Here is a 21,911-nt window from a genome sequence, read left to right as displayed (position 1 = left end):
GCAATCATCTTCGAGTTTTTTCTCCGCTCAGCATGCTGCGACTGTCTGTGAGAATCAGATCGCACTCGCCAATGCAAGTCAATGGATGCGAGAAAAAAAAAATCACATGGTACATGGACCAGGCATGTGTCGTCCAATTTTAAAGCACACATGTCAAGGGAAACCCGAGACAGTCACAACCGTCAGAACAGAATACATAGAAAGAGGTCAGTGAGATATAGAATTAGTGCTTTGTGTGTGTAGTTTACTGTACATGTATTTAGCTAATAAATAAATGAAAAACCGACGTGGGGTCCCCCCCCCCCTATTTTTAATAATCAGCAAAGGAAAAGCAGACAGCTGTGAGCTGGTGTTATTGTTCCGGGAATGGGCCAATATCCATGGATCTTCCCAGCCTATTAATATCAGCTCACAGCTGTCTGCATAACCTTTCCTGGTTATTAAAAAGGGGAACCTCCCCTCCCCCCCCCCCCAAAAAAAAAAAAAAAAGACAATGGGTTCCCCCTATTTTTAATAACCAGCAAAGGCGAAGCAGACAGCTGTGGGCTGATATTAATAGGCTGGGAAAGGGCCATGGATATTGGCCCCGTCCCAGACTAATAACATCTGACCTCAGCCTCCCCAGAAATAGAGCATATATTAGATGCGCCAAATCTGGCGCTTATCCTCGGCTTTTCCCACTTGCCCTGGTGTGGTGGCAAGTGGGGTAATAGCATTGGGATTAATGTCAGTTTTGTAATGTCAGTTAACATCAAGCCAAGGGTTAGTAATGGAGAGATATCTATCAGACACCCCCAATACTAACCCCGCATTCAAAAGAAAAACACACACATACACACAGAAAAGACCTTTAATTGTAAAAAGCACTTTGGGACAATTACCCTCATTTACCCATTTATTACCAAAAATAAAATAATCCAAAAGGAGTCCGACATAAATCTGTAATATGGACGTCCCATGACGATCCCAAACTCTGCTACATCCGGAGGCTGTGATGAGCAGTGACATCAGTAACGTGCCCGCTCACCATGGCCGCTGGAACACACAGAGTAGCGTGTGAATCTGGCAGCTGTGACGAGCGCTGATATCAGTAAGGTTATTGCAGTTCACAGCCGATGAACTGCGGTAACTTTACTGACGTCACTGTTCGCAGCGTGAAAACCGGCAGTAAGTTCACACGCTGCGAGCGGTGATGTCCAATAAGGTTACCGCAGTTCATCAGGATTGGAAATAATTTCCTATCACTTGTCGGTCTGACCGGCTGGAGGTCGATCATGGCACTCCCAGTGCATTTACTCTTAATAGGAGCGCCGGAGATAGTGGAGTGCTGTGCTTGGCTGGTCTTCGGCACTCTCATTAGGATGAATGGAGCACCATTGCTCATGATCGACCTTCCGCTCCATTCTTGGGACCGCTGGGAGCCACGCTTGTTGAACAACCAGTGATTGGAAACTTAACTCCTATCCATAATTTCCAAGCTTGAGAATACCACTTTACAATGTGATGGGGGTTGGGGTGGGCAGAGTGCTGTGCAAGCAATATAGAGACAGCTCGGGGCAGCAGGAACAGTCTCCAAATGGTAATTAAAAGAAAACTCAGTGTGCACGTAGTCGTACACGTCCCCTTGGCCTGCATATAAAATTTTAATAATCACCAAAGAGCTCTGACAATCACTTACCTTGCCGCAACTGCGACAGTGGTGTTTCCTGCGGATGACTGTAAAAGGAGCTTTACACGCAGTGCACAGACTGCAGACTTCATCCGGGACCCAGTCAGGAGGATCTGAAGAACACAAATCACAACAAAGCTTTGCAAAAAGTCTTAATAAATAATAATAAAAAATCCCGTTTACAGCTTCTATGCAGACCTGTGTGTCTCCATGGTAACAGATTACAAATAAACTCTGTGTTGGTCTGATCCATTATTTTTTTTAAACCCGCCATATGGTTCCAGAGATATAGGCCTTTTATTTAATGCTAATCTTAATGGTCTGTACTAAGGAGGCGCGGCTCAAAGGGTAATTATGCAGAGTGACCTAAAGACACGCCCCAGAGGAACCAGTGAGGCACGCCCCTTAGCACTGTATAAAAAGTACTCATATCTCTGAAACCGTATGGCGGATTGATATATATATATATATATATATATATATATATATATATATATATATATATATATATATATATATATATATATATATATATATATATATATATATATATAGCATTCAGGGGAGAAGATAAAAGCAAAAAATTGCCAATTTTAATTTGTTGACAGGTCCTCTTCAAAGAGATGCTAACGTTTTGTTTTAGATGGCTACAAAAAGTATAGCCGTTATATTTGCCTCCTGTGAACAGCAATTTTGATATTGCTACATAAAACCAAAACAGGGCAGATACAGTATGATATAAAGCAGGTTTCCTGGAAACAAAGTCTCACTGAGGTGTCCTCCATCTCTCTAGGACAGCAAATCAATTTAACTATACAGCAATAATGGAGTAATTAATATGCCTAAGCATAGCTAGGCAGAATTGTGTGGGAAAGGAGTGACAGCAGGTATACTAGATGCCGCACAGTTTTCCCTGAAGCAGAGAAGGACACAATGAGAAAGCCACCTGGCGAAACGTACGTTGGAGTCCTGCGGTTTCTTTTCCGGTGTCATTCCCTGCTGTGTGGTCTGTCTGTTTTTCCGGTGTCATTCCCTGCTGTGTGGTCTGTCTGTTTTTCCAGTGTCATTCCCTGCTGTGTGGTCTGTCTGTTTTTCCGGTGCCATTCCCTGCTGTGTGGTCTGTCTGTTTTTCCGGTGCCATTCCCTGCTGTGTGGTCTGTCTGTTTTTCCGGTGCCATTCCCTGCTGTGTGGTCTGTCTGTTTTTCCGGTGCCATTCCCTGCTGTGTGGTCTGTCTGTTTTTCTGGTGCCATTCCCTGCTGTGTGGTCTGTCTGTTTTTCCGGTGTCATTCCCTGCTGTGTGGTCTGTTTGTTTTTCCGGTGTCATTCCCTGCTGTGTGGTCTGTCTGTTTTTCCGGATCTTTGCTGAGGTCATATCATACTTACTATTTTCATAGATATATATTTAGCACATTTTGCTCAAATTGTCTGAGCCCATCTGCCCCACAACAAGGAAACCTCTTCAGACAGGACCCTATATTGTCAGTCTTAACTCTTCTGGGCCTAGGCCTTAGGATCCAGTTAAACTCTGCTCTACTTAAGCCACAGATTAGATTAGAGCAAAGTAAAGCTGCATCCTAGGCCCATTAGAGGAGAGTCTTTAGAATATGTTCTCCTCTGAAGTCGTCTCGTCGTTGGCAGATGGGCTCACACAATTTGATCAAAATTTATAAGAACCTCAGATGTATAATTATAGACTACATTGCAGTAATGAAGTTCAACAATCATCTACTGTACATGTTTCCATATTCCTAATGTAAGACTGTTATCACTTAAAAGTTAAAGATGTACATCCCAGGAAGGGCTAATAAGGGTATACAGGAGGGTCAGCCCTTACAGCTGCCAAGGGGAGGCTGGCCCCATGCTCTTCACTACGTGCGACCGGGGAAGGGAGAGGGGGGGACACCGGTGGTTTCCCCTAAGGGCTGCCCTGTGTTACCTGTATACCTAACAAAGAATGTTTCATGAAGACGCACAATGTATCAGTCCATACCTTCAAAGTCCCCGTCCCGAGCCTTGGCAGCCAGCTCTGAAGAGGAGATGGTCTCCTGGCAGAGAGCACAATCTTCTAGAGCAGCGCTCCTTAGTCCCGGGCTCACTGCAAAAAACAGCAGCCGTCAGTCACTTCTCCAAATCAGCAATGGGATATGTGCTCTTACAGAGAAGATCCCTTACCATAATGCCGCCCTACTCACCCACCTTTCAGTACCTAATGGTAAATGCAGCCCTAACTACATGTTGTGGCCTAATATTCTACTTATTATTTTAACCAAAGAAACATAAAAAAAAATGTCTCAAATATTATATTTACTACTTGGCACAAAGTTATTTGCCGTTTGTAAGAATAAATTACAATAAGGTGAACTGCTGCCACATTTCATACGGAACCATTATGTGTTGCATTCTGTGTGATCACCACTAGAGGGTGACATTGCACAGTTTATAGCACATAGCCCCATATTCAGGGTTTGGCGTTTCATCCGTACCGTCAGAAGCAAAAACTCAGAACCGCTGCGTACAGATAGGTGTCGCATTGGTAGTTATGCCTGGTCACATTACAAGGCTTTTCTGTGGGTCAGACACTGACTTACAGAGTAACTTCCTATAGATGAAGAGCAGTTTCCTTCCTTCCGGTAGAGAGCTCTATCAGTTAAAGGAATTGTACAAGAAGAGAAAAACATAGCTGATTTCTTTCATAAACAGCGCCATGACTGTCCACAGGTCATTTGTGGTATTGCAGTTAAGCCTCATTCATTTCATGAAAGCTAAGCTGCAATACCAGCCACAACCCATACGCAGGTGTGGCGCTGTTTTGAGAAGAGAGCAGCTATGGTTTTTTTTTTGCCTTTTTAGGGTGGCATTATGCATATCCCCATATCTATAGTAATGCCGCGTACCTTTTTTCTGCTTCCCCTTGTCGTCCACTTCTTGCTTGGTGGCCATGACTTCAAACAGCGTCTTCAGAATACTTCTTAAATCGCTGGCATAATTTGTCTGCAACTGATCGGCAACTCCTGAGGGTCACAGAGGAGGAAGAACGAGCTCAGTGGCATAATGGGCTCAATCTACAAAAGGTGAGGGGCCGTGAACCACACAGAGACTCAAAGACCCCCACGGCGGAGTCTATGGCACTATGCAGAACACAGTGGGGCACTGCAAGCTTACAGTACACAGTCATACCACTTATGGACCTTCATATTTAGTGATATTTTTGGGGGTATTTACAAGAAGGCGTGGCTCGCATGGTAATTATGCAAAACAGCATGAAGACACGCCCCCGAGGATCCTGTATACCTTATTCCTGATAAAGACCATGGACTGTGTCTAGTATACAGTAACGCAGGCCACGAAACGAGGCTAAAGATCACGCTATGCCGCAGCATAATATAAGAAGTGAATGATTTTCTGCGACTTGCAAGTCACATTAAGTTGCATTGCAAAAAATAGAAATCTTGCAATTCTCACACTGGCCACTAGGGCTTTTTTTTCGTCTCATAGTTCCTATTGTTTTCAGGACACAAAACATGTACATTAGCCACAATGAAAAGACCCCGCCCCTATCTTTTATACTAAAGCATCTAATGAGCGTGTGCAAAGATCATTGTGAAGGGAGGGAGAGGAGGTGAGCTGTGATATCGCCTATTGTGATTGGTGGATCCTTTGTTAATAGCCATGTATAGAGGTGTTGCCTGTCATTGTAATCCTCTGATAAGGAAGCTGCGGAAAACTCTTCTGGAGAGGAAGTACGAGTCTAAACAAGCCCTAGTGGCCAGTGTGAAAACTGCGAGATTACTAATTTGTTGTTTTTTTCCCCCCTAATAAAATAAAAATCCAGATATGAAAAAAATGATTTTTGGCTTTTTACGACGTGTTGCTTTTATTTGAGAATGTGGCTTACGACCACCTCAGCGCTGAATGTGGCTCTTGAGGAAAGAAAGGCTGGGAAACTGCTGGAACGTATCTGGATTAAAGCATGGGCTTCTTTGCAAAAAATAACCATTTTGTGTCTACAGCTCCTATGCAGATTTATGCATCTCCACGGTCACAGATCAGCTTTAGTCTGACCCAGCAGTCCTGCGTTACTCCACTACCAGATGATCAAACTACACAAACGTATGCTTATAGCTTTTCACTACGGAGACGCATCGCTCTGCGCAGGAGCTGTAGACACGAAACACAGGGAGATTTTCAATCAAGACTGATTTGCAATGTTGCTTTAATGTAAATTTGAGGAATAAATAGTTGCAAAAGTCTACATACCTTTTTTTAAATTTCATAAATCAATAGTACAGATGATAATAAGCAACTTTGTAATATATCTTATGAGAGAAGTCTGCTTCTTTATCCTCATGGACCGATGCTAAAATCTGTATTTAGCTAAAACAGTTTTTAGCATTACTGAGATAGGAGATGACATTTGGTGCTTATAAAGTTATATGGAGAGGGGGAGGAGCCTGAGATAGGAGATGACAATTCGTGTTATAAAGTTCTATCGAGTGGTGAGGAGCCTAAGATAGGAGATGACAGTTGGTGCTCATAAAGTTCTACGGAGATGGGGGGGGGGGGGGGGGGCTGAGATAGGAGATGACAGTTCATGCTTATAAAGTTCTATGGAGAGTGGAGGAGCCTGAGATAGGAGATGACAATTTGTGTTATAAAGTTCTATCGAGAGGTGAGGAGCCTAAGATAGGAGATGACAGTTGGTGCTTATAAAGTTCTATGGAGGGGGAGGAGTCTGAGATCAGTTTGTGCTTATAAAGTTCTATGGAGAGGAGGGGGTAGCTTGAGATAGGAGATGACAGTTGGTGCTTTTCAAACTCTATGGAGAGGGGAGGAGCTAGAGGTGACAGAAATTCCACTGCACGTTCTCCTGAAACATCAGTTACAGTTCTCCATAGAACTTCATGAGCACCAACTGTTATCTCCTCCCTCAGTAATGGGAACATCTGTCTTCACTGAAGACACATGTTACATAAATGATCGATCACTCCAGGAGGAGAAAGAAGCAGATTTCTTCGGATAAGCTTATTTTGATTTACGAAATAAACATTTTGGTCAACAAAATAGATGACACAAATACATGAATTGTACTTATTTGACGTGATTCACATCAGATTAGGAAATAGGGTCTGTTTATTATTATTTATTTTTTTTTAAAAACTGCGCCACTCTTGTCCATGGCTGCTCCCGGTACTGCAGTTCATCCTAATTGAAATAAATGCTGCAATACCAGACCCGGCCTATGCTCCAGAGAGGCGATGTTTTTTTTTTTTCAGATCATGGAACATTGGTTTAGTCTGTTCTTTTCTCCTTCTATATGGCAATCGTCTTGTTATTAAGTATGCACATAATGCGAGGAGTCGCATCTGGAAGGTGCAGGAAAGCGATGATTCCGTGATGAAAGCAGGAGGAGACGCACCTGAGATGCAGACAAAGAGGCGGTGAATGAGGTCATTACTGCTGTGGAAGCGGGAGCGGATCTTTTGTCTGGAAGCAATCTTTGCAGCCTTCAGTGCCAGTTGTATTTCCTCCTGATCAATGTCATCTGATGAGCAGGAGCTGGTCATCAGGCTGCTGGGGAGACATGACGGAGGAGGAGGAAGAAGAGAAAAATAATAATAATAATAATCAGCAGCCAGACGGTTAGTGATGTATTATCAGAGCCGATAGAGGAAAGGTCAGGAGAGCGCACAGACACCGCACAGGAGAAATACAGATTTCTAGCACAGCGTAACGAGCCTGACGGATACCTTGCCTCAGCTGTCATTTCCACAGACACAATGTGACAGTCACGGGATGAGATTCCAAGACGGGTCATTCATAGCCAACCGATAATCATCATCAAGGCCACAAACCAGAAGAAGAAGTAACTTCAGAAGTCAGGGATTCCGGAACTTTTCAAACCAGAAAACTACAAACTGCCGACCACGCCATATAAGGTATGGTGGGGAGGTCACCTCTGTGGTCTGGTGATGTCATCATTATGGACAACATGCACAGCCCAAATGCTATGCAACCGACATCAGACCGCCCCCCCAAATTGATTCAGACCCTGATATAAAATAATATTGGACGTGTCCAAGATAGAGGAGGAGAGGCTGCTCCGTCATGGAGCAAAAAGGAAGACTGACTCATCTGTCCGCCATCGCTATAAATCCTAGTTTTGGAAGCGCTGTCCTAAACAATATGGTGTATTTTTCCTAAACTGTGTATCCTATTCTCTTTAGCAGTTGGGTGTGGAAATATTTTGGATGCTGTGTAGTGTGGAGGAATTCCTTGAATCGGTGCAGTCAGCTCTCTCCTCTTTTGCAAACGCACAACATAAAAAAAAAAATAATAGGGGAAAGTAACCCAAATATCACCCTCCCCCGCCCCCTCCATGTAACGTACTGCATATGAGCCAGTGAAATAGGCTGACACTTGCTGTTTTCAGCAGCTCCCTTGTCAGCTTTACTGTACAGACTGTGACAGAACGAGTCATCTCAGGATCCTTAGAAGCAGGAGAGTTTATCATAGTGATATAGGGCTAGATAACGCAGAATAGTAACACTATATACAGATACGGTTCTGTATGCAGCACCGCTGGCGGAGGAGGAGTTGTAGCCCGAAACTTTAATAGTCTATAGAAATGTCTCTGATGATCAAGTCCCATTCACTGCAACAGGTGTAAAGCAGCCCCTGCTGCACTATCCATACAGACATGGGGGGTCCGACACACGAACCCTCGATCCATCTGGGTCGAGTGTGACTTTTTGGGACTGAGTGGCCATAGATATCAATAAGGCAGACCCCAATACTCCTCCTTGCTGTGCATCCTCCGTGATGGTCCCAGCACCCCTCCTGCTCCGTACAAGTCAGTGAAGAGGCTCGATTAATTAAAGAGCTGTAAATTGTCCAGCGCTGCAGCGCCAGCACCTCACGGATCCATTACTGATGCCGAATCCTGCGATCAATGTGACGACCAGCAACATGTCTACCCAGAAGTGTCAGCAGAAACAACGGTGTCATCACCGGATCAGGACCAGCAGGTAATGGATCATCTGTGCAAGCCGACACCAGACGTCTGCAGAGGGGTCAGTGCAAGCCCCGAGACCGAACTGTACACACCAGAGCTGCTGCAGAACCTCACTATACGCACACTAGAGCTGCTGCAGAACCTCACTATACGCACACCAGAGCTGCTGCAGAACCTCCCTATACGCACACCAGAGCTGCTGCAGAACCTCACTATACGCACACCAGAGCTGCTGCAGAACCTCACCATACGCACCAGAGCTGCTGCAGAACCTCACCATACGCACCAGAGCTGCTGCAGAACCTCCCTATACGCACACCAGAGCTGCTGCAGAACCTCACTATACGCACACCAGAGCTGCTGCAGAACCTCCCTATACGCACACCAGAGCTGCTGCAGAACCTCACTATACGCACACCTGAGTTGCTGCAGAACCTCACCATACGCACCAGAGCTGCTGCAAAACCTCACTATACGCACCAGAGCTGCTGCAGAACCTCACTATATGCAGCAGAGCAGCTGCAGAACCTCACTATATGCAGCAGAGCTGCTGCAGAACCTCACTATACGCACACCAGAGCTGCTGCAGAACCTCACTATATGCAGCAGAGCTGCTGCAGAACCTCACTATACGCACACCAGAGCTGCTGCAGAACCTCACTATACGCCCCAGAGCTGCTGCAGAACCTCACTATACGCCCCAGAGCTGCTGCAGAACCTCACTATACGCCCCAGAGCTGCTGCAGAACCTCACTATACGCCCCAGAGCTGCTGCAGAACCTCACCATATGCACCTGAGCTGCAGCAAAACCTCACTATACGCACCTGAGCTGCTGCAGAACCTCACCATGCGCACCCGAGCTGCTGCAGAACCTCATAGTACTTTATAGTGTTTATAGACAATAGTTAGTCTGTGAGATTTACACCCCGTTCAGAGCAAGGGAGACAGCAGCCAGGGAGTCGGGGCTCAGAATGTAAGCGGCTACTGTGATATTCTAATACTGTTTTTTATTTAAAGGGGTTGTCCATCTTTCAGGACAGTTTTTGTTTTTACTGAAATGCATGTGTTTAGGGCTAAATAGCTTTATTTGCAATTGGGTTCATTACAAATTACACTGTTCGTCTTCTGTAGCTTCTGTGTTGCACTATTAATGGCTGCAGAAGGAGTTAACTGGGAATCTGTCAGTGAGCAGGGTCAGAGGGGAGAGTTTGTACCTCTTGTCTGTGTTTTTCTGAGCTCATCTCAGCTGATTTTTGGACAACAAACCAAATCAAAGCAGAATATGCAGGAAACAATATACAGTATATACATATATCTATCACATCAGAGCTGATTACGAGCAGCACAGAGGACATAAGCAGTGCTCAGGAGGAAGGGAGTCTTGTGTTAGTACAAGGAGGAAGAAAAGATGGATGGAGCATGAGAAGACGGGACAGAATAGAGAGAGAAGAGGAAGATCAGCGCCATCTGGAAGATCCAAGACCGAGGACAGGGTGACTGATAAACTGGATGATGAGGAACCTGCACGGCTTCCAGCTTAGAGGCGACATCAGAATTAAACATTCACTTTTCGGTACAAGTTTTCTCCTCAAAATAACCTGAAATCCTGGTGATCAGCTTTAATCCAAGAGGACATCTAACAAGAAGTGTTCAGTTCCCCTACACTGCCCCCACAGGGCATATTCAGTATTACATAGCACCTATAAGAGGAAAACAGAGACTCAGGCTGACGAGGAAAATCCCATCTATTAAAGCAATCCTACAGAGTAGACCCCGCTATGGCGGACCCCACATGACTTTGTATTACTAATTATACGGATCTCGAATTTTAATCACTTGGCCGTCATAGACCCCCAGAATCAGTGTATTAAATCTGCCACTGTCCGGACCACCAGGAATATTGATATTAACTAACTCGCTGCTTTAGACTAGCAAGGACCCGGTACATTAAACCTCTTCATTACCCTGGGCCACCAGGGATACAGACATTAACCCCTTTATTGCCCTGGACCACCAGGGGTACAAACATTAACCCCTACATTACTCTGGGCCACCAGGGATACAGACATTAACCCCTTTATTGCCCTGGACCACCAGGGGTACAAACATTAACCCCTACATTACTCTGGGCCACCAGGGATACAGACATTAACCCCTTTATTGCCCTGGACCACCAGGGGTACAAACATTAACCCCTACATTACTCTGGGCCACCAGGGATACAGACATTAACCCCTACATTACTCTGGGCCACCATGGGTACAGACATTAACCCCTACATTACTCTGGGCCACCAGGGATACAGACATTAACCCCTACATTACTCTGGGCCACCAGGGATACAGCCGTTAGCCGTTAACCCCCTCACTGCGTTGGGCCACCAGGGATACAGCCGTTAACCCCCTCACTGCACTGGGCCACCAGGGATTCAGACATTAACCCCTTCATTGCCCTGGGTCACCAGGAATGCAGTAGTTAATCCCCTCAGTGCCCTGGGTCACCAGGGATACAGCCGTTAACCCCTTCACTGTGCTGAGCCACCAGGGATACAGCAGTTAACCCCTTCATGCCCTGGGGACACCAGGAATAGTCATTAACCCCTTCATTGCCCTGGGGACCAGGGATACAGACATCAACATGTTCATTACTCTAGACCAGTAGTGATACTGACATTAATCCCAAGACATCAGGTACTGCCGCAGACCACCAGGGACGCAGATATTAAAAAAAAGTCGTTCACTGTCGTAGACCACCAGGAATACAGACATTAACCCCTTCAATGCCGTGGACCACCAGGGATAAAAACATTAACCCCTTCATTGGTTTAGACCACTACACACCAGGCAGTGCTGCAGACCACCAGGGAGGCAGACAATCTCTACCCCTCTAGACCCGCTTGTGGTATATTGCTATATGCCTGGCTATCAGGTGGCCATATATATATATCTGCGCGGCACGCAGCCCGTGTCCCAGCACACGCTGATGGCAGGAGGCAGTCTGACCGGAGCAGGACCCGCTGCCGGCATCTCGGCAGAATGGCAGCGAGCAGAGCACAGATCAGACAGGAGATTACAAGACGTCTTATGTGTTATCAGCACAAGAGTGTGTTACTGTCACAGTGAGAGAGAATAGAGAGCGGCGCAGGGAGCGTGACGCGCCATTACCTCTGAGTGTACCCGCTGGAGAGACTACATGTGGTGACAGACACGCTGTCAAAGTCACTGCTGGCCACGGAGTCGAGGGGGGAGTCCCGAGAGCCGTCCTGAGAACTGAAAACAAGAATGTGGAAATGGCATGAAGTCCGCGACAAAAGGGCCCGTGGAGAAGCAAACGTTTCGCTCGCATGGAGGGAGCTTTACCCATCTGCATACAAAGCCACTCATCATTGTGCCGTGCCACCGGCGATACCTTCTTATACAGATGTAGCAGAGTCGAGATTGTCATCTATTTTGGGGATGATGCAGAAGATTTAGGCCTCATTGAGTAGAATGTATAAATGGCGCATCAGAAAAAAAAAACATTTTTATCCATTTTTACCTTCAGTGTGACATCAATTTTTCTCATATGCAAAAAAAAATAACTTTCCAAGCTTCTCCTACACATTAAAGGTCCCCATGACAAAATCAGCTCTGCTGCATCTGAAGAACGCCACGCGTGTAAATGATAGAAAGGCGAGATACCGCCCGGGTGTGATCGTAAAAAGGGGGAAAAAATGTTAAAACATAAAAACACAATAATATTTTTTTTTTATATATATATATATTATATATATATATATATATATATATATATATATGACAGAATATCCCAACAGGTCACTACGCTCAGAGCAGCCGTCCGTCCACATTGCCGCTGCTCCATTGGCCAAAATATTGCCTATATGTAGTGAAGTGGGGTTCAAATAAAGGGTTAATCAGTGATTTTGCCAGTAGTACCAATGTTATCCATGAAAGATCATTAAAAAAAAGTTTTCCAGGCTTAAAGGGTTTGTCTATTTTTGAAGGCTTTATTATTTAAACAAAATGGATGTATTTGGGTCTAAAAATATTTTTTGTAATTGGGTTCCATTACAAATTTTGCACTGTTTGGCTTTCACAGGCACTTTGTGTCCCTGTACTTTGATGTGGTCATAAATCAACTGAAAGGTGTTCAGGAAAAGACAGAAAAGAATTACAAACTCCCCCATCAGACAGTTAGAATGAGCTCACTGATGGATTCTCAGTTAATTCACTCTGCAGCCAGCAATACAGCGGTGCAATACAGAGGTTATAGAAGGCAAAAAGTGCACAAATTTAAATAAAACCCAATTGCAAAGATGATTTTGGCCCAAAATACATGCATTTAAGTAAAAAAAAATTATAAATTGTCCCGAAAAGGTGGAAAACCCTAGGTCATCAATATTAGATAAGCAGGGGTCCGGCACCTGGGACCCTAAATGATTAGCAGTTTGCATCTCCGGCCGGATATAAAGAGTGAATGGAGCAGGTATGGTACAGCTCAGTACACCACGTAGTGGCCATTCCTAGGTACCGCAGCTCAACTCCTGTTCACTGGAATAGAAGCTAAGCTGCAGTACCCAAAAATGGCCACTACTTACAGGAACAAAAACGGTTCAGTTCACTTTTTGCATGACTGATAACAGCTGATTGGTGGGGGGTTTCAGATGTCGAAGGGCTTTTCAAATAGGCTTGAGATCACAGATACTGTCAATCAAGTTATTTAGGGCATGGTCACTGTGAATCTTCTGCCAAAGTGGCTCCACCTCCTTGACTCTTACAAAGTAAATTTATATGCAGCTTATTTTACAAATTGCGGCTCCCTCTATTACAGTGTAAGATGTAATAAGCAGAGATGAGAGATGCCGGTCGCTAGCCGAAAAACAAATCACCTAATTTGCTGGAACAGATGTCAAGAGGCGGCCCTTCAGAATAGGGGGGACGGTGAACGGCTTGGGGGCAGCACTCTAACCTCCAGCTGAAAAGGGATTTAAGAAACAAAAACAGCGACGTGGGGATTGATCTGTAGTTTGTGTGAATTTATCACATACTCGCCTACAGCGAGAAATAACAAAAAATAAATAAATAAAAAATTAAAAATGTTTAAAGTTTCCACTGCCGCCTGTAGTTAGCGGTAATACAGATGTGCCGCACTGTGCGGACCGCGTCTCCGCAGCGCTCGCTGTTCACTCGCAAACATCCGGTTTTCCGCGATAATTCCGTGTGCAGATTCCGTACATCAAAACAAGCACTTCAGAAATCTGCAATTATCTTGACGTGGACGTGATAAGAGCTGCCTTTAATTAGTGACTGCGGTCTCTAAGCAAATATTCCCTGAGGTTAGTTTCCATTTTCTGCTCTTTCATGCTGAAAATGGGAAAGTTGTGCAAGTTAGCAAAAAATGACTATTGTAATTTATCGGCGTAAAGAGTCTGCTCTCCGCAAACAGAAGTCAATGCACAAAGCGGCGGTATTCTTTTATCTCTGTCAGTTCTGTGGATATTCAATTCGGCGACATTCAAAGAAGAGAACTACAGAGGCCACCCCGACGCAGAGGGACTACAATCCCGCCCCCCCTGTTCCGACACGAAGGGACTGCCCCCCCCCCCCGTCCCGACACGAGAGGGCTGCAGCCCCCCCCCCTCCTGACACGAAAGGGCTGCCACCCCCCCCGTCCCGAGACACAAAAGGGCTGCCACCCCCCCCCCCCCGAGACACGAAAGGGCTGCCGCCACCCAGACACGAAGGGGCCCCCCCCCCCAGACACGAAAGAGCCGCCCCCCCGTCCCGAGACACAAAAGGGCTGCTCCCCCGAGACACGAAAGGGCTGCCACCCCCCCCCCCCCCCCGAGACACGAAAGGGCTGCCACCCCCCCCCCCCCCCCCGAGACACTTAAGGGCTGCCCCCCCGACACACGAAAGAGCCGCCCCCCCGTCCCGAGACACGAAAGGGCTGCCACCCCCCCCGAGACACGAAAGGGCTGCCACACACCCCCCCCCCCCCGTCCCGAGACACGAGAGGGCTGCCGCCCGTAAACATAGGGATTCAGAAGGGGTTGTCCAAGAAGTGGACACATTTAAGCAGGGCTGTGGAGTCGGTGTCGGAATCGGTATAAAATGGACCGACTCCGACTCCTAAAATATATAATAAATTGGGTACAGTTGTTCAATGCAATTTGTGGGGAATATTTTTTCATAAGAATTTGGGAAAGTTATGAACTGTCCTATAAATGTCTGTCCTATTCCTGATCTAAGGGTCTAGACATTAGCGGAGATGAATCTGTGCTACAGTAAATTTATCACATAAACATGAGCCATGTATGAGGGAGTCGGTGCCATGGAAATTGAGGGGTCGGAGGTTTGGCTTACTGACTCCACAGCCCTGCATTTAACAGCATTTCTGGCTATTATATAACTTTTATCCTGCATTTTTCTGAGTTTTCTCCTCTGTAGTTTCTCTAATTTCTGGTTGTCTCTGAGCTACTGGGTGGGGACTTACTGCTATGATGTCTCCCATACACAGCACACACAGAAATAACAGATTCCTGCTCTTTTGTCTCTATGTACCATTTATATTGAGAAGCAGCAGCAGCATGGAGGACATTATACAGCAGCACTGAGCAGTATAACTGTGAATCCAGCTTTGGAATGAGATAAACAATTTCCTAGAAAGCAGCGGCACGATCTCCCTCCTCCTTCTCTTCTTTATCCATAGACTTCAACAGGCAGCTTTAATCTGATCGCTCAGTGAGCTGTTTTTTTTTTTTACCAAGATGAATTTTATCTATTTTTCTCAATGAATGAAGGGTCCTGGAAGCAGGAGTGGGGGGGTGGACGAGTACTATGCTTATACTATTGATTCATGCAAATGATAGTATCATTTAAATCGCCATCTTGACCCTTGGTTCATGGAGAAACATGTGAGATCGGATATGGAAAAAGTAAGTGGAGTGGGTTCGCCATGACTTAGCACTGAAAATGTACCGGAAAATCAAAGAAAAGGATGAAGCTTCAGGTTTCTCCATGTTGTGGAAATCCTCCGTCATCTATGGAGCAGGACGGCACCGGTCAATATGGTGATGTAGCGTCTGGCAGTAAGCGTTCATCAGCAATATGCCAGGACTTACAGTAATATGGGGATATTTTCAGAAAAATACGTTAATTGTGAGCCGTTTGTCTGGAAATCTTATCTCGCACAGAAGGGAAAAAGTTTACTTCTTACAACAAGAATCTCAGCCAAAGATCACAATACGTTGCGGCTACACTGGCAACCATGAGACCATGTGCCACACGATGAGGTTTTCTTGACTGTCGGTATCACATAATCAGAGCAAATAAGCAGCCGATGCTATAGTCAAAGGGAGTGTCAGACAGTGTGCACATCACTAGGCTTAAGCCCCCCAATGTCCAACAGGTGGTCCGAACAATAAAACACCCAATGACGGTAAAAGTTGGCCGTACACCTTGATAAACGTCAGCGGAACCTGTCATTCACAGAAGGGTTGGCTGACTAATATGTATGGTGTGCCCCCCAACATCACATAATTGGGGGAAAGAGAAGGATTAGACATGTTGTTTTAACATGCCCGATCCTTGGTTCCCACAGGAGATTAAGCCATTGCTACAAGGTTCTGGCAGCAGCAGAAAGCCGTGCTGATGAAAAAGCTGTCCAAGACTGACATATTGATGACCCATCAATAAGACATTGGTGAGGGTCTGACATTAGGCACCCATACGGTTATACTGAAATTTGCTTCAGAAGCAGCCAAATATAAGGCGAAACTTAACAGCCCCATACATTGCTTGGTGGCAACTTCTGAGCTTTGTAGTTATCTCCCATTCTCCTACAAATAGGTCATCAATATGTCAGTCCTGGACAACCCCTCTAAGGGCATGCCCACAGTGCTAACAAGGGTCACACGGGCAACTGTGGACTAAAAATGAGCAACCAAGTGATCCCCTCCCCCCCTCCAAAAAAAATACAACAACCACATTTCGTTACCTGGTACTAGACCTGGTGTCTTCCTTCTTTTCGGAGCCGTTCCCCTCTGATTTTTGCGTCGGCCCTTTTTCGCTTCCACTCTTTTTCCTTTTTGGATCCTTTTTCAGCTGATCATCGGAGATCCCCGTGCTCTCCTCGGAATCACTGTCCGTCCCCAGCTGTGATACGGAGCGGTGTGTCAGGCACTTGGAGGAATGAAGGTGTGTTTGTTCCGGTCTGTCCGTGTCCTTCTCTAATAATAAAACGGGAGGCCCCTCCATTTTTAAAGCCTCTATAGCAGACACGGAGCTCTCCGGTCTCTCTAAATGGCCCATTTCTTTGGACTTTATTAAGCTATAGGAAGCATTTATGACCTTCCCCGAGGAGTTAATGCTTCTTAAGTTGTCTAAGACGTCTTCTCTCGCGTCGTCACAGCTCCCGCAACACACACATGAATTGATTAGACAGTTAGTGGCCGCTATGCTGAGTTTGTTAGCCTCTTCCTCGTCGTTGTTCGTTAACGGGTCCGAGGAAAGGGGAATTCGGCTGCTGGCTAAATTTGGTGATGCTTCCGGTGATACGGGATTAGAAAGAGATTTAGGGTTAAAAATGACAGTAGCAGAAATCTTCATCCCGCCAGTTCTGTGGGCAATGATTTCTGCCGTCTCAGCATTGTCACCACTTGCATCCCAGCCGTTGAGGTATAACTGTGAGTCTGAAGCTTCCAGACAACTACAAGAGTTTTGCAGAGATCCACTCGCCATGAGGATTTTACTCCCGTCGATGGTGTTGTTATTGCTTAAGTCGCTTTCTACATCTTTCAAGAGGTCAAGATTGTCCACGTCCCCATTTTGCACAACGGTGTCTTGGCATTGAGGCACCTGCTTAGGGTTGTAACAGGAACTGTTGACCCAAGCGATGGTATTCTCAGAGGCCCTTTGCCTAGAAAGACCTTCCAAGGCTCCATCAAGGTCTTCCATGAAGAACACCCTGTCCTCCTCGTCGTTGAGGTGACCAAGAGGACGTCTGCTGGGGGAGGCCTCGGTGCTTGAAGTAGTAGCCCTGTGAGCAGGTGACTGACAGACACTTGGTGGAGAAAGTAAAGAAGACATTTCATCGCCTACCCTATGAACCATCATGTTGAGCTGCTCCAGCTCCTGCTCATCGTACTGCATGGAGCAGGCCAGTTCAACCTCAGTGTTTTCGGCTTTGGATGAAAGTGGATCTTCTGTAGGTAAGGCATTGACTAAGACGGGAGAGATCGCCGTGGGCACTTCTGGATCTGTCCGGACTGGAAACTCCACATCTTGTGATATGCAAAGATTCCGCTCTAGAGTGTGCAGCTCTTCCTCCGTCAACGTCTGAAGAAGATCTCTGGAAGGAGATGCAAAAAAAAGTGAAGATTGAGTCAATAACGTCACTATTTTAGAGACACTAAAAGACATCTGAAACCACACACAAAAAAACGAGGTCCCAATTGAGCCAACAGTTCTGTTAAAATTCTGGTGGAAAACGGTTTGGTCAATTTAAAAAATATAACATTTTTGCAAAATTTTTTTTTTGGAAAAATGGGCACAATTTCAAGAAAAAATACAGTATAAATTACAAGAGAAATGTTCTCCAGACCATGATTGGAGTGAAATGATTGCGTTGGCGCATGGCAGCTGGAAGATGCACCAAATTCTTGAAAGATGTTCTTGAATACACCATGAAAGAGTAATCTGAAACGCGTGGTGTGTTACAGTCCACATGACACGTAGGGTTGATAGCTGTATGTTTTAATCGCATAAAAGAAATGTTTTTACTACTATTTCTACTCTGGCTGGATGCCTCTGAATCCTCAGTGCACTGATCCTTAAAGGGGTTTGTCCAGAACTATTTAATTATTTTCACTAAGCAACTACCTATCAATTTGTGCCCGGCGCCCATCTCTGCCGGCACAGAGTAGTTACAGACTGCTCCTGCTGGCGATTCAGCCACTTCCATTGACAAAGCAGCGGCTTCTCTTCCACCATGTTGATGGGGCGTTACACTGATTGACAGTCGGCTCCCCATTGCCTAACTGCGGGGAACAGGCTGTCAATCAGCATGACGTCGACAGTTATGGCTCCGTAGACAGAGCCCCGAAAAGGAAGAGCTGCTCTGTTGACGTGAAGCAGCTGAATCGTTGGCAGGAGCGGTCGGTGACCGCTCTGTGCCGGCGGCGGGTAGAATTGGCAGACAGTTGCCTCTATGAGTAACTACGTGCTTGTTATTTTTTTACTATGAGCCTAAAAACTAACAGTCTTAAGCAGCAGCAAGCAACATGTGAGCGAGCCAACAACTTGCTCCTTCTTTTTAAAATTCACCAAGATGCGCGTGCCATTCTTGATGACTCGGGTCAATAGTTACAGTAGCATAATTATAGGGGTACAAGATGCAACAGAGTCAATGGGGGAAAACAGGTCGACTTGCTACAAACAAAAGGCCGGAAATGAAGATCTATTGACTGGGCATCAATTCAGTGGTCTGCTCTGGGGTCCGACTATGGCATCTAGTATGAGATCCGACCAACACGGTGGTCTGGCGTCCAACTATGGCATCTGGTATGACATCCGACCAACATGGTGGTCTGGGGTCCAACTATGGCATCTGGTATGAGATCGAACCAACACTGTGGTCTGGGGTCTGACTATGGCATCTGGTATGATGTCCGAGCAACACGGTGGTCTAGGGTTTAACTACGGCATCCGGTACGAGATCCGACCAAAACAGTGGTGTGGGGTCCGACTATGGCATCTTGTATGAGATCTGACCAACACAGTGGTGTGGGGTCCGACTATGGCATCTTGTATGAGATCTGACCAACACAGTGGTGTGGGGTCCGACTATGGCATCTTGTATGAGATCTGACCAACACAGTGGTGTGGGGTCCGACTATTGCATCTTGTATGAGATCTGACCAACACGGTGGTCTGGGGTCCGACTATGGCATCTGGTATGAGATCCGACCGACACAGTGATCTAGGGTCCGACTATGGCATCTGGTATGAGATCCAACCAACATAGTGGTCTGGGGTCTGACTATGGCATCTGGTATGAGGTCCGAGTAACAAAGTGGTCTGGGGTCTGACTATGGCATCTGGTATGATGTCCGAGCAACACGGTGGTCTGGGTTCCGACTATGGCATCTGGTATGAGGTCCGAGTAACAGTGGTGTGAGGTCCGACTACGGCATCTGGTATGAGATCCGACCAACAAAGTGGTCTGGGGTCTGACTATGGCATCTGGTATGATGTCCGAGCAACACGGTGGTCTGGGGTCCGACTACGGCATCCGGTATGACATCCGACCAACACGGTGGTCTGGGGTCCAACTATGGCATCTGGTATGAGATCCAACCAACACAGTGGTCTGGGGTATGACTATGGCATCTTGTATGAGATCTGACCAACACAGTGGTCTGGGGTATGACTATGACATCTTGTATGAGATCTGACCAACACGGTGGTCTGGGGTCCAACTATGGCAACTGGTATGAGATCCGACCAACACAATGGTCTGTGGTCAGACTATGGCAACTGGTATGAGATCCGACCAACACAGTGGTCTGTGGTCAGACTATGGCATCTGGTATGAGGTTCGACCAACACAGTGGTCTAGGGTCCCAAAAAAAAATTAGGGACGATGGGTATGAATCTATTTTCACAGTATCAGAGTTATTCTCCCCCCCCCCCCCCCATCTCATTTTTACTCTTGCTCTTTTTCTAATCTCTTTTTATTTAAAAAAAATAATTCATACTTGAAGAGTAACCATTTTAATTTGGTTTTCCCTAAACCATTAATACACATGAAAAATTCCCAATTGAAGAGTAAAATGCGTCTTCAGTGAATACAGATTTTCCCATTACTGAGATAGGAGATGACAACTGGTGCTCATATAGTTCTATGGAGAACTTTAACTGTCGTTTCAGGAGAACTTGCAGCAGAATGGCAGTGTTCCTTTAGCTCCTCTCTCCTCCATAGGCATAGAAGTTTACAAGCACTAACTGCCATCTCCTATCTCAGTAATGGGGAAATCTTTCACTAAATACAGCTTTTACCCATGAATTCAGAATAAAAGCTCAGTCCAGAAGGAGAAAGAAGCAGATTTCTCAGATAAGATATATTACAAAGCTCCTTATTTTCATATGTGTTATTGATTTATGAAATAAAAATTAAAATGACAATTACACTTCAAGTCTGGATTGATTTCAGGGTCTGGTGTGCCCCATGCCCCATTCTACACCATTATCTCAAAGTTTTTGCAAACTTTTTTTTTTCTTTTTTGCAACTTTGTCAGCAAGTGTGGGGGCGAGGGGCATTGGAAAATCTGGAATGGGGTCCAGCACTTACTAGTTACGCCTCCACAGACTCAAAGTCTAAGGCTGGGATAGATCGTTTTAAGTAGTTAATATAAAAGCTTAGGAGATATTAGTTTTTCTTGCCATCAAGACATACCAGCCCCTGACCCAGTATATCCGGCACATACAATACTGTATAGATACAGAAACCGTACATATAGCACCGGTATATACAAGTCCGGAGCACAAAGTATTCTCGCTGTCTTATGTTCAGGTCTTAGATGTGAAATGCAAAAAAAGAAAAATTTAGTCCCTAAATGGAATTTTCCTCTCTCCTAACAATCAGCCTGTATAAAGGTATCGCTGTCATCTCGCACAGTGCCGGGGGAGCGAGGCGATGACACCGCGGTAATGTGAGGAGAGCGACGGTCACTAGAGGTTGTCATCTCTCTGAGCTGATAATTAGGATCAGCAGCACAGGACCGGGGGGAACATCCTCACCCAGAAGTCGTTTCTATTTTTTTTTTTTAATTTATTCCCCACCCTTAAAAAAAAAAATAAAAAATCACTTTTATGGAGATCTGCGATCGAAGAATCTCTAAGTTAACTGACATAGCAAGGTCTCCAACTACAAGAAGGGTCAAAAGTGGCTACAATCACTTAGCCATCTGCGTGCCTCACCCCACCAACGTAATCAGTCATCCACATATCCCCTCACACAGTGTCAGTCAGCATGCTCCCCCACAGTCGTCAGCGTGCCCCCCAGTCATCCACATTACACACATACAGTCAGAGCGCCACACAATCCCTTCACATTCATCCACGTGTCCCATACTTAGTCATCAGCACGCCACACACACAAAATGCCCTCCCACATTATTCCGTGTGCCCCACACAATCCGCCCTCCGCGTGCCCCACACAATAAGC

The 21,911-nt window shown here is 45.7% G+C and overlaps 1 protein-coding gene across 3 annotated transcripts in view; it reads right to left on the bottom strand.

The window, feature by feature from the left end:
* The window catches only part of ZFYVE28 (zinc finger FYVE-type containing 28), a 163,635-nt gene that overhangs the window by 6,840 nt on the left and 134,884 nt on the right, over window positions 1–21,911 (bottom strand). Inside the window, exons 8-13 of one of the 3 annotated variants that reach the window (XM_073648967.1) lie at window positions 16,683–18,035; window positions 11,849–11,953; window positions 7,088–7,242; window positions 4,566–4,682; window positions 3,662–3,766; window positions 1,679–1,782 (exon numbers count right to left, since the gene is read on the bottom strand). In XM_073648967.1, coding sequence (XP_073505068.1) covers window positions 1,679–1,782; window positions 3,662–3,766; window positions 4,566–4,682; window positions 7,088–7,242; window positions 11,849–11,953; window positions 16,683–18,035 — 1,939 coding nt within the window. The remainder of the gene's footprint in view (window positions 1–1,678; window positions 1,783–3,661; window positions 3,767–4,565; window positions 4,683–7,087; window positions 7,243–11,848; window positions 11,954–16,682; window positions 18,036–21,911) is intronic. The other 2 variants (XM_073648975.1, XM_073648982.1) reach the window with 2 other exon arrangements.

Source organism: Phyllobates terribilis, unplaced genomic scaffold, assembly GCF_046119375.1.
Source record: "Phyllobates terribilis strain yellow unplaced genomic scaffold, ASM4611937v1 Scaffold_1__5_contigs__length_1240528914, whole genome shotgun sequence".
Taxonomy (NCBI): domain Eukaryota; kingdom Metazoa; phylum Chordata; class Amphibia; order Anura; family Dendrobatidae; genus Phyllobates; species Phyllobates terribilis.
The sequence above is the reverse complement of the archived record's forward strand: the minus strand, read 5'-3'. Positions and strand labels throughout refer to the sequence as shown.